We start from the raw sequence: 13,946 nt of genomic DNA, 5'->3' as shown, positions 1-13,946 counted from the left end.
AACTTAATGATTTATGTTATAGTGATCAAACTCAAACAAGATTTTAAGGTTCATATTTCTTACCAGTTTTTTTTTAATGGCACAATGTATAGATAACACATTAAATTACATTTAAATGTTTCACTGAAAAGGGTCACTTTATTGAAAGAGTAAACTGAAAAAATTTGGATGCAACATTTAACAACCAGTACAGTTTCTTTATTCTGCAAGGAATTCTTCTCCCTTTACCTTACCTGAGGAGTAAACACACTTGCTTTGTATAAAAAAAACCTAAAACAGACTGGGAATTCAGAATTTATCTATCCTCAGACAAGAAAGCTCTCTACTCCTATTTGGTACCAGGCCAGCAACAAGCTGGCCTGTGCCTCTTACACGGCTATTTTTGTCAGATTGGTCCATATGACTGTGGGACTACTGTCATAGTTTCACTCCTCACACCTTTCCTGGGGGATCATGTGGACCTTTTACACAGCTAGATCAAATTGGTAACTTAGAGCCAGCCAGTGTTCATCTAGAACACTCAAAACCTTCTCCAGTTAGCATTTCTAAATGCTTAGCTCCAAGTTTCAAGTAGAAGTTTCTGCTATTAAATCCTAAATCCACTACCTTGCATTCCATAGTACTGAATTCCATCCCATTTCTATTACACCCACCCTCAAGTTCTTTCAGTTCTTTCTTTATGATGTCCTGGTCCTCCTCTGTATTGATAATGCCACCCAATATTATGACATCAGCACCTATTTACTATTTACACTATGAACATTAAGAAACACATTAAACAAGATTCACCTGATTAATCCTGGGAAGTTCCACTAGTAATCTTTTACTTAAATTGCATTCAAAACTTTAAAAAAAATATTTCAAATTGAAATACAAATCACTTTTAAACCACCAACAAATGTATTGTAGAATGTGCAGGAAAACTACATCCTGGCATAGAATAATGCAAATGAAATTATTTATCAGAGAGCAAAAGTACACTCCAAAGAACAGGTAGCTTTAAGTATGACTTTGGAGAAACTATTTTCTTCTGCTCATAAGAAAAGCCAGTGTTGACTTATAACTGACCAAAGTGCTGTCAATCAAGAAAAATGATAAATGGCACACAGCAGACCATAAGTTATAGAAGAACAACTATAAAACTTTGGTTCCCAAGGTCCAGGGTTCTAATGTCAATCATAATTCTAATGCTAGTTATTTCCTATATATCAACTTATCTTCATTTAGGGTTACCAATTTGTAACATGATTATAATTATGCTTATACACAATATAGAAGTATTGTAAACTTTATGTTTATACATTTGTTCAACTACATAAAACCCTATATAATAGTTATTTATTGTTGTTATAACTCATAGAAAAGTAGGATTGGAAGGGACCTCAGAAGGGCATCTTGTTCAAACGCCTGCTCAGAGCAGGACTATCTCCAGCTACATCATCCCAGTAAAGGTTTTGTCTACCTGGGTCTCAAAACCCTCCAAGGATGGAGCTTCCACCACCTCTCTGGTTAGCCTGTTCCAGTATTTTCCTAGTCAGAAAGTTCTTCCTAATATTTACCCTAAACTTCCCCTACTGCAACTTGAGACCATTGCTCGTTGTTCAGTCATCTGCCACCATTGAGAACAGTCTAGCTCCACCCTCTTTCAAACCAACCTTCAGGTACTTGAAGGCTGCTATTAAATCCCACCTTAGTCTTCTCTTCTGCAGATTAAATAAGCCCTGTTCCCTCAGCCTCTCCTTAGAAGTCATGTGCTTGAAACCTCTAACAATTTTCATTGCCCTCTGCTGGGCTCTCTCCAATTTTTCCACATCCATTCTGTAGTGAGGGGTCCAAAACTGAACACAGTACTCCAGATGTAGCCTCACCAGTGCAGACTAGAGGGTAATAATTACTTCCCTTGATCTGCAGGCAATGCTCCTACTAATGCAGCCCAGCATGCCATTAGCCTTCTTCAAAACCAGAACATACTGTTGGCTCATATTTAGCTTATTGTCCACTGTATCCCCCAGGTCCTTTTTAACAGAACTGTTGCTTAGCCAGTTGGTCCCCAGCCTGTATCAGTTCATGGGATTGTTTCATGTTAAGTGCAGGACTTTGCACTTGTCCTTACTGAACCTCATGAAATTCTTTTGGTCCAATACTCCAATTTGTCAAGGTCTCTCTGAGTCCAAGCCCTACCCTCCAGTGTATCCACTACTCCACCCAGGTTGATATAAATCTTCAAACTTGCTAAAGGTGTACTCTATGCCATCTTCCAGGTCTCTGATGAAGATACTGTACAAAACCAGCCCCAGGACCAACCCCTGGGGCACTTCACTTGATGCTAGCTGCCAACTAAACATCAAGCCATTGACTACTACCCTCTGAGCCTGATGTTCCAGCCAGTTTTCTATCCACCTTTACAGTCCAGTCATCCAATCCAGACTTCCTTAGCTGGCCTGTCATAGGAGACCAATCTGTAGTGCCCCAGATCCTCCTACTTTTTCTTAAAGACAGGCAGTGTATTTGCTCTTTTCCAACTGTCCAGGACCCCTCCTGATCACCATGAGTTTTCAAAGATGATGGCTAGCAGCTCTGCAATCACATTGCCCTACTCCCTCAGCACCCTTGGGTGCATCCCATCTGGCCCCATAAACTTGTACATGTCCAGCTTTTATAAATAGCCCCTAACCCGTTAGCCACATGGTCATAGAGCTGACAACCAAGGCTGATAATATTTTGGTACAAAATAGTAGCTTTGTATAATATTTACTTTTTGTTTTTTCAGAAATTATTCACTCACTATTCATTCTAAAAACCTAATGAAAGATTAAAACTCAAATTCATACTCAAGAGCATTTTTATTTTCTTTATCTTAACCACAAGGTGATTTGTCATAAGAATGGCTCATGGCCCAGCATGAAGAGCAACAAGCCTTTTTTTTAAGCATATTAATTGACTTTGTAAAAAAAGGTATTTTTAAAAATTTTGACACTCCAAGATCTTTTACACAGAATTTTCATTGAAGTCAAAGAGGTATTCACAGAGCGGGTTTGTGGAATCAACTGTGCCCTTAATATCTGAAGCCTTGCCACTTTAATGGTACCTTTTGAAATAAAAGACAGATCAGAGAACAATGACTAAGCAGCTAAATATCAAAGGACAAAGGTGAGACAAAAAATAGCATAAACAAAGTATGACAAACTTTTTTAAGGAAACCCACTGACTGAAGAAAACTTAAATTTCAAAAATATCTAAACATGTTAAGTGTGAAACAACTTACATGCAGATCTCTGGAGAGAGTTACATTGCTCATGTCAATTGCTCGGGGGCTGTAACCATGGGCAGTGTCCACAGAAACCTAAATGGTAAACGTAAAAATGAATAAAACAATAAAAATACTTGGTATAAGGATTTGTCAACAAGGTATTGCAGGTAATGAAATAACTAAAGGAAAATCAATGTGAATACAATTAATGCAAAAGCACACATATACCTACGGGGAAGGAAAAGAAAGCAGTTGACAGTTTAATTATTTTGTGTTATTTTGACTACCTGACTGCAGTAATACTAAAGACAGTAAAAAAATACACCTCAATTGGGTATAGGTTGAATAATGTAAATTTAAGTCTGGTAATTACAATGTAAAGTCAGCCAACTATTTCCAGGGAAAGGTCACAATCAAATAAATATCTCCTTTACTAAACTGCAAATGTACTTGAACATTGTTAGTTCTCTACAAAAACCCCTACCCAAGCTCAAGTTTCTGTCCTGGTGCTTGGATCCAAAAGCTGCACCAGTTCCACTCCTTTTCTGCCTGGAATCCCTCCACTGGCCACGCTGAGGGCTCTGCCTGTCTGCAAGCTCCAACAAACACTGGGGAACCTCAACTGGTTCAAGCTTCGCTGAGTGGTGAGACCCCAACTCTCTCTCTCTCTCTCTCTCTGACTTTTGCTTTCTTACTCCAGGCATAGCTTCTAAACCTGACTTTTGCTAATCAAATTTGAGCTAATACCTATCCCCAAATACTTAACTGAAACTATGTAATATTGTAACTCTTTTGTCTCTCTTGTATGTCTATTACTACTGGTATCATCATAAGTTTTAATATACTTGGCAATAAATAACTTTTATGGTCAAGCTGGTTGCTATACACTCTCTGAGAACCATACTTACTCTTCCTTCCCTTTGACGTCCCCATTTGCTCTGCAGCAACGCTTTTTTTACCTAAGCCAAAGATCCCCATAATGCCTAAAACTATGATGGGGTCTGCTCCATCAAAAGAGCTACTACTAGGACCATTGTGACAACTCAGCACATCCCAATCTCTTTTGAGGTGCATGAGGGTATCAGCTGAAAGTGCTGATCAGACCCAGCCTGCTCAGACACACACTGTTAGCATTCGTGTCTAACTGCATTTATTATTGTCCTGCTGGAGTTCAAGACACATGAGGGTGTCAGCCTGTCAATGATGAATAGTCTGGCCTGACTCGGATGTGCTTTTGTTAACCCTTGTGCTTCTGTCTGTCTGCATTTTCTTGTTGCCCTGATGAACTGAGTTCAAGGCATATGAGGGTGTTAGCCTGTCAATGTTAAATAACCCAGCTTGGATCAGGTGTATCCTGTTAATCTGTGTGTGTATGTGCGTATACGTGTTTGACTGATTCGGTGGTTGGAGGAACCCAGCCCCACTGAAACTGAGTCCTGCAAGTCCTGGGAGCTCATAGTATACCATAAACTGAATATGAGCTAACAATGTGCTCTTGTTTCAAAAAAAGCCAACAACATAATGGGTTGCTTTAGTAAGATGTGTCACTAGCAAATCAAGGGAAGTGATTCTTCTACTCTGTTCAGCACTAGTGAGGCCTCACCTAGAGTAATGTGTCCTGTTTTGGACCTCACACTTCAAGAAAAATAGGGACGGTTTGGAAAGAATCCAGGGCAGAGCAACAAAAATGATTACCAGCCTGGGAGACGAGACTTAATGAGAACAGGCTAAAAGAACTGGGGTTATTTATTCTGGAGAAGAAAAGATTGAGAGGGATTTGATAAGTCCTGAATACCTTTTAATACCTGAAGGGCTATTACAGAGAAGATGGAGATGGGCTTTTCTCTGTGACTGCAAGGGACAGGACGAGGAGCAATGGCCTCAAGCTTCAGCAGGGAAAAATTAGGTTGGAAATGAGGGGATACTGTCTGAATATGAGGGTGGTCAAACACTGGAACAGTCTACCTAGACAAACTGTGGAATCTCCATCCTTATGATTGCAAGAGCAGGTTGGACAGGCAGCTGACTGGGATGGTCTGAGTCAGGTATGATCCTGCCTAGAACAGGGGGCTGGAGTAGATTGCATTGTGAGGTCACTTCCAGCCCTATTTTCCTATGATTCCTTTGACTTGTTACATGGGTAATGTGAGATTACAAATACTGTTCTTTCTTTTTAAAATTATTTTATTTTTGTATGTCCATGAAATAATCTGGTAGGATGTAGATCCTGGGAAAATGCCTCCTCCTCCACAAGAGGTGGAGAGTTTAGTAGGAAAAAAATCAAAGGCAAATTGCCATCAGAAAGTAAATGGAAAATTGACCAATTGTTTTCTTCTGTTCTCTTTCAGTTACAATAAGTATGGGTGCCAATTGTAACACTAGGAGAGAAAAATATTGCCAAACAGAAATATTATTCTAAAAGATAGATCCTCCTTTAGATTCAGCACGCTGATGTAAGAAAACTGAAATTTAAAATCTGTGATTTGTGTTCAAGAATTTAAGATGATCAATTGTGACATTTAGATACTAAGAGCTAAGATACCCATTTATGCAGATAGGGTATACATGTGCTCCAGGAGTGGAGCTGCTCTAAAGTGCCCACAGCGTCACGTGTATCAGCATCCCTGTGCTGAAAAATGGTGGTGGGGGCAATTTAACTAAAGCTCATCCAATAAGTTTTAGTTAAAGCACCCTTCTCACCATTTTTCAATGTGGGGACACTGATACACATGAGACTGGAACTGCTGGAGCATGGTAATTACAGTATGTTGAAGCAGCCTCACTGCATGTGTACAGGCACCCATAGAGTGAAATCCTAAACCTGCTGAAATCAAAGATACAACACCTACTTACACTAGATTTGCCCCCTGAATTTCAATCTGTGGATCTTAATACTGTGTTGATCATACTGCTGAAACACTGTCTCTCTTTATAGCAGTGGTTCTCAACCTCATTAGACTCAAGGCACCCCTTGTTAGACTTACCACTCAGAAAATGCCAACTCTTAGCTTTAACTCAATTTTTGACTATGGAAAATAATCCAGCAATTATGATGTTGTAAAAAATTCATAAAGAAGACAACAAATAAGAGTATTTTGACACTAAAGATCCCTATTTGAAGTCTCTGAGTTTATCTTGTGAATAATGTGTATGTAGGTGTTTGCACACCTCACAGTGCTAATACTATGTGACACCCCATGGTACCCCTAAAGAGATCTCAGAACACTCTTGTTGAGAATTACTGCTTCATAGATTTGCATATTTTAAGGCCAAAAAAATCCACAACAATTACACAGCATGACACAGAGCAGCATAGAGGACCTCTTCCATTTTGAAGATTGCATCTAACATGATTTTTACCTTAATGACATTATATCTTTCAAGAATTGTTTTACTATATATTTATGTCCCAGAGTTAAACAAACCCTTTTGCAGGGTAGCTTATGAAAGAATAGACATAAGGATCAGTAAAATCATAAAAAAGTAGAGCTGGAAGGGACTTTAGGAGGACATCTAGTCTAACCCACTGCTCAAAGCAGAATCATCCTTATGTAAACCATCCCAGACAGCACTATGTCTAATATAAAAACTTCATGACGATGTATTTAGAAATACATACACTTTTGTGGCAACTGTCTGAAAACATATGCCTTCATTTCTCTCTGATATAGAACTTACAGTTTTTCTAAGAACTGCAATTCAAGAAGAACTATATCAGCTACCAAATGGGGATAGTAATTGATAAAATATATTCAAGTTTCCTCAGCTGGAGCTACACATATGGAAAAAAACCTAAATTCCTTGTAATCCTTATTCATCCTGTAATTCCTTGATCATAACTGCAGTTCTAATATCTGTATAACTTTAGTCAAGATTATATAGATTTACCCAGCTTCATTTGCTCAGATTTCTAGCTCCTTATTGACATAAAAATCCTCTCATGTCTAGATTATATACAAAGATATATGCTAATGTAAAGTTTCTAAATTTGAACACCACAAAAAACAGGAAAGAAAGAATTTAAGGCAGAATTTAATAGTGGCCTTCATTCATGGTCCTTCCAGGTTGTAGTTTGGACCTGCAAGGCATAAAAAACCACAGGGGTCCTAACAGGAAAGGTATGAGGAAGAGGCAAAGCTCAGTCCAGTCCCTTACCCTACCTAAGTGTCTGTGCTAATTGTGCAGAGGCAGAGTGATGAGGGAACATGAGAGAAGGGTGTTTCTATATCTTGCTGCTTGCCGATGATTAGCTAATGCATGTGTATGTGTGATAGAGACAGCGAGTTGACTGTCTCTCACAGCCTCTTGGTTAGATATAAAGCCCTCAAAGAATACAGTGTCCCTTCTGAAATTGGTCACTGCCCACCCCTTAGCACACACACAGTTCAGATTGTTTGGTGACCCATTGTTTCTCAGAGGTCTAGCCTTATACCATCTTCAGCCCATCAAAATATGTTTTTGAGTAGCAGGGACCAAAAACCTGGGAACAGAAAAGAAAAGGGAATTCAGGCTAAATAAAAAGTAAATGTCTATAAGGGAAGTGATAGTTGTAGAGGAACAGGCAGAGAGGATGCCTATGAGTTCAACCCACCTGGCTTAGCATTATAGGATAGCAGGCTATTATACATTTCTGAAGACTATATTTATATTATATTAGAACTCACCTCTTTCTCCAACTGCTTTATTCCAACAGTTAATATTAAAATATTCCTTGGTTTAAGAACTCTATCTGGTCATTATTTTCACTTGATAGTCACAGATCTCTGAAGCAGAGCTTCAGGGATCAAGGGGCATTTAAGTCAGTTACGTTACATAAGCCCAGAGACAGATCAACGAGTGGGACAACTGAATGATTTTATCCCAGAAGAGGCTGTCTGACATATGAAGGAATGGAATCAAAAAGACCAAAAAGGGGTCTAATGTGCACATAGCCCTGCAACCATGAAGGGGACAATACATTAGTTATTTGGCACAAGCCACTGTAATGGACCCAACCAAATGCCTGATTGATGTTGACTTCTTTGATTTGGTTTTGGGTAAGTGTGTTTGGGGGGGGGGGCAAAAAGGAAAAGGAAGTAGCCTTTCAATTTGGCTAAATACAGATATTCAAAAAGCCCGAGTCTGAATTGATTCAATCTTTGCAGGTTAGTCTAACCTGCATAGATTGAACCAATTTGCAAGTGAACAGACATTCACTTCTGATTCCAGAAATGCAGCCACATACCTGTAGTGACTCAGGCCAGAAGCCAGGGGTGTGGGGGGTGCTAAAGTGAGCTCTCCCCTCCTTTTGCAGTGGCCAAGGGAAGCTGAGCCCAGCCTGGCCTGTGCACAGCGAGGGGGGAACTATGCTCCCGGCAACTCCCACCCCACAATAGCCAGTTTTCTCCCTCTGCCCCACAATGGGGCCCAATGCTGCACCCCTCCAACCCTGAGGCAGCACCACACAGATCCCCCCACCTCTGCACCAAAGTGGAGGAGGAGGGAGAGACCCCACTGTGAGCCCAGCTCAGCCACTGAGGCAGTGCTGCACAGAGCCCTCCTCCCCCTGCCCTGCAATGGGAGTCGGGGTAAAGGGGAAGAACCCTGCCTGCCACAGCAGCTCCCTGACAGCCTAGCCTGGCCTGGGTGTGGGGAGCTGGGAGCAAACTGGGCACACAGCTCTCATAGCCCCAGCCTGAAACAGCTGGCTAGGAAGAGCCCTTCCCCTGTGACCTGGCCTAGCGCTACCATCCACCCAGGGCAGGGGCTGTGGGGCTGAGCTGGGGAAAGCGGTAATGGGGGCAGGGCTGGGAGGGGTGGCCACGTGGCAGTGGCACTAGGGAGGTTTTGAGGGGCTATGGCCACCCCAGTATTCACCCTATGAGCCCTACGACCACTGCCCGACCTGCCCCACTCCCACCTGCAGTGCAGCTCACCCTCCTCCCCCCCACGAAGAGGCTTGAGGTCTCTGGGATACCATGGGGGTTCTGTCTGTGTCAGGATCCTTGTCAGGCATAGCCAGACACCAGCCCAGCACGGCCTCCTGAGGCAAAGGGGCAGGGAGGGGGTTTATTCCCCCCACCCTCCCCTCTCCTCCTGGGGGACCCAAGCTGGGGTCTTCCGGGCTGGCGCACAGCAGCCTGTCAGGGGGCACTCCACTTGTGCAGAGGAAAAAGGCAAAGGCAGCAGCCAGGGCTGGCCGACCCCAACTGTGGTCCTCCAGTGGTCCCCTCCTTGCCCATTCACTTTAGTAGGCAATGCCAGGCAAGCATCTGGCCATGCTCTCACCTCTGCTCCGGCTAAAGATCGGAGGGGTGGGGCCAGCCCTGCTCTCTGGAGAAGTAACACAGCCCAACCCAAGGCTGCAGACCATGCTGGGATGCTAAGGGACTCTGATTTAACTTAAACCAGGAAAGGGTCTGGGACAGAAGTTCCATAAAGCAGTTTGACCTCAGTCAGTTATGTCTGCTACTACATTCAGGTTTATCTTAAACCAGTTGCAGCCATTTTGAAACTGGTTTATCTGCACTGAACTTCTGTTCTGTTACAGGTTTAAACCAGTTTATGATCACTGCTGCCCCTAGCCTTCAAAACTGTATCCCTGCCCCATATTTGTTTTTCATTCTCCTGCATGCCCTGGTCAATTTTCCTTTGTGAATACAGCATTGATATATTTTGTTACTATGCAGAACAAAGGCACAACTATATAAAAATATATTTAACATTATATCTAATAAGCAAAATTATGTATATGTTCAATATTAGCAAACTGTTACCATAGAAGTACCTTAATTTTCATATGTCCAGAATACTGAGCCTTTAAAATCATAATATTAGTGGTATATTATAGAATTGAGTGTGATAATTTTCTTTGACTTTTTAAGAAGAAAAGGATTTAAACATACACCTTTACAATGATTTTTGCTGTGTGCTTGTACAGCCAAAAGGCTCAGCAACTCTGGAATTCTGTAAAAATACTGGAACAAAACCATATCTGTATATGAAAATAAAATTGATATTTCACATTTGCATAATTTTCATAAATAACTATAAACAAATTCAAAATAACATAAACTACATTTTTCAATCTCTAATAACTGTTAAAAAATGCATCTATTAGTAAATTAGATGGGAACTGTTCCTACACTGAGCTCAAACCAACAGAATAGCCAGTAAAAAAGTTACTCTTTTTAAGACAAGTGTTTTAATACAGCATTTCCATATTTTTATACCACAAGCAGTGTTTTTTCTCCCTGATTTCAGTAACATTTTGGAACAGATCTTATATACACTTTCATGTTTGGAAAGTGGCCAGACATGGAACATTAAACTGAAACCAAGATTTTTTTTAGGACATTTGAGAAAGTGAAAAAAGAGGTTAATAGTGGTCTGAGTTTCAGATATTTTCTTTCTGACCAGATGCAAGGAAATAAATATAATATCAAAGGGACTCCAGGTGACTCATCCACTGTTCTACATACCCATTACCTTGATTAGATTTTGTGGCTCCCTTGTTCCTGTGGATTCTTTGCTTGTATGCCTCTCACACTGTTCCCCCTCCCCACTATCCCTCTCTCCCGCTTTCCCACCTATTGTATTCTGATCAACTTACTCCACTTCATACTGTGTTCTGTGTTGTCTTTTCACATCATCTGCTTAAGTGAATTCGGTTTCACAAAAGCATGTGAAGCAAAATTCTGTTATATATATATATCTCTTATTTAGTTAGTCTATAAAGGTGCATATCAACCCAACCTTCTGCCTGACTTCAGACTAATATAGCTAACTATTTCTTAACTTTGGCCATGTGCAGACGAAATGAGGTGCATGTTTGCATGACACATTAAAGAGGGTTAAATGCTTTTCCACCTTTTTAATGGTGGTGGTGTTTGCACGTGTCGGTGGCGTATTGCCCAGTTATTCCAGTAGCTGTAGCAAATTCAACAGCATAATGATTTGGGGCACAGCAAACCAAAACTCCTTCAAGGAGTTTCAGTTTGCTGCCCTACAGCTGTGGAGCGAAGCACTGTACTCCATGCAGCACAGGGGCTCTGCAGGAAGCACATGTAGGCAGCCTGGCAGCAGCCCGGGAAAGCAGGCTCCGCCCAAGATTTTTTTTTTTCTCTGGAGCCTGCCTGAGATGTGTGGGGGCCCAGTGCAGCCTCCATGGCTGCAGTGCTCCCCAGGAACACTCGAGCTGGGTGCCTGTGGGTGGGTGCCACTGGGGAGAGGTGCTGCCATCATGTAGGAAAGCACCAGCCCTCTCCCCACACCTTCCACCAGCCCAGGGACCACTCTGCCCACCGCCAGCTCACCCTCCCCTCCCTGCCACCAGAGAGGCAGGTAAGTTCGGGTGTGTGCACAACATGGGGGTTTAAAGGGCCCTAAATTGAAGCAGTGTTTTTAAAAACCACTTCAATTTAGGGCCTTTGTCTACATCTTTCAATTTTAAGTGAATGCTACATAGAGGAAAACGGAGGGTGCACAAGAACTTCCAAAGCAGATTTTAACTCATGCATTTTAAATACACAATCCTATTAAAAGTACAATAATGAGTACTTTTAAGTATGGAAAACTACATTTTATCTTTAAAGGGGGACAGAGAGGTGCTGCTTGGGATTTTGAAGCACCTGTTATGATTTAACTGTTCCAGCTGCATGATTCTTAAGCATACATGAGAAACAAAACCACTCCAATTTAGCCCTCTTCACTGAGGGTTAATATTAGGACAATTTAGCTAACTTGTATCACTACAGAATATTGCTTGTATCAGTATCCTATGATACTGATCAGTATCCTTTGTTGGATTTGTCTATACCTTTAGTATTTCAGTAAGCACCTTGAAGTCTGACACAGCACTCACTTGACTTGTCTGAGATATGCGACGTGTCCGGTTATAAAGAGCCATAGTGTCTCCTTCCCTTGTTCTTTCAATTCGCCATCCCCAAGCTAGCATAGTTTTCAAAGACTCCTTGATGGGCCACCGATAAATTTCTTTTTCCTAGGAAAAGCACACAGGAGGTGAAAGGGAAGCGACTGTCTTGTTAATTATGCACCACTCAATGGACTAAAATCTTCCAGACAGGTGTAAGAACACCACTACATTGTGCTGCACCTCAAATTTATATCAAGTGAGACAAATTGCAAATCTAACCTCTCTATATAATGACACAATTAAGAAATGATGCATGGATGAGGAGGCCAACAAAAAAGTAAGGAAAACAGTGCATCTTTGAATGACTCACTGGGTACATCTACGCATGTTGCTTACTGAGGAGTAGACTAGTCTACATGTCTACGTGTGAAGCACTATTAGGCCGGAGTAAACTAATTTACTCTGCCACAGAATAGTACTGCCAGATACAAGCACTGTTCTGCAGCAAAGTACTTTACTCCACTGCAATGCTGTGTGCAGAGGCCGGCTGTGGCAGCTTGATTTGATTTTGGAGCAGACATGGGTGCTGTAGTGTGGGGGCTGGCTACCAGCTAGCCCCGCACTATACCACCCTTATGCCCTGGTCAGCCCCTCTGCAGCATATTAAGCTGGAGGAAGTCACCTCAGGCTGGCAGGAGGACCCCCAGGTCCTCTGCCATCTGGGGCTGTGCTCAACTGCTGCGGTCCCAGGCGCTTGTCAAGATGCCACACCTGGGAGCAATAAAGTTTATTGCTTCATACTAATTTCAGTGTAGATGCCCCCACTGAAACCAAATCATATGGAAACATGACAGATGAATCTTTCAGCATCATTTAGGGGAGTTATGAAGAGGAAATATGGTCCTGCAGTACTCTGCGTATCATAGGTCTGATCCTGATAATGACAGTACTTTGTGCATACTCCATTATCACAAAGCCCACTTTGGCCTTGTTACACCTTATACACCTTAGTGCTAGTTTGAGTTTGGAGCAGCCACACTGTAGGACAGAAGGGGCCTGGAGGACTGAAGTGTAAGAATCCATTTCCCCCTGCCTCCTTCCCCCATTCGGGGCTTCCCCCTAATCCCTAGGGCTTCCCTAGTTCCTCCTGCCCCCAGGATCCCCCTCCCACACACACACACACCTCTTGAAGTGTTCCCTTGCCTCCTGCCTCCCCCCTGGCCCTGGGGCTTTACTTAATTTCTGGCTACCTGCACGGTCTGTCCCAGGAGAACAGGCAGGGAAGGTTAACCTGCCTGCCTGGTCACCACTTGCTGGGTTGCTCCTCTTCTGACCCAGGGAGCAGGAGCAAGACAGGCAGCTTAATCCTTCCATTTGCTCCCCTAGGACAGACAGCATGGAAAAACAGATTGTAGAGAGGCAGCAGCAGGGCACCAGACTACCAAGCGTAGACCCTGAGATGGTGCAGAGGCACTTGGAGGAACTGGATGCCTTTAAGTCGGCAGGCCCAGATGAGCTCCATCCGAGGGTACTGAAGGCACTGGCTGACGTCATTGTGCAGCTACTGGCGGGAATATTTGAACACTCATGGCACACGGGCCAGGTCCCGGAGGCCTGGAAAAGGACCAATGTGGTCCCCATTTTCAAGAAGGGGATGAAGGAGGACCCAGGCAACTATAGGCCAGTTAGTCTCACCTCCATCATAGGCAAAGTCTTCGAAAAAATTATCAAGGCTCACATTTGAGAGAGCCCGGCAGGAAAAATTATGCTGAGGGGAAACCAGCACGGGTTCATAGCAGGTAGATCATGCCTGACTAATCTAGTCTCTTTTTATGACCAGGT

The 13,946-nt window shown here is 42.4% G+C and overlaps 1 protein-coding gene across 17 annotated transcripts in view; it reads right to left on the bottom strand.

Annotated features, from left to right (window-relative positions):
* RYR2 (ryanodine receptor 2) overlaps positions 1–13,946 on the bottom strand; it is an 847,904-nt gene that overhangs the window by 199,683 nt on the left and 634,275 nt on the right. For all 17 annotated transcript variants that reach the window (XR_003095960.1, XM_025213656.1, XM_025213760.1 and 14 more), the window contains 2 exons: positions 12,093–12,230; positions 3,266–3,343 (listed from right to left, as the gene is read on the bottom strand). Coding sequence is in view for 16 of the 17 variants with exons in the window: in XM_025213656.1 (XP_025069441.1) it covers positions 3,266–3,343; positions 12,093–12,230 (216 nt within the window). In the remaining variant the exon portion in view is untranslated. The remainder of the gene's footprint in view (positions 1–3,265; positions 3,344–12,092; positions 12,231–13,946) is intronic.

Source organism: Alligator sinensis, unplaced genomic scaffold (assembly GCF_000455745.1).
Source record: "Alligator sinensis unplaced genomic scaffold, ASM45574v1 scaffold93_2, whole genome shotgun sequence".
In the NCBI taxonomy this organism is placed as follows: domain Eukaryota; kingdom Metazoa; phylum Chordata; order Crocodylia; family Alligatoridae; genus Alligator; species Alligator sinensis.
The sequence above is the reverse complement of the archived record's forward strand: the minus strand, read 5'-3'. Positions and strand labels throughout refer to the sequence as shown.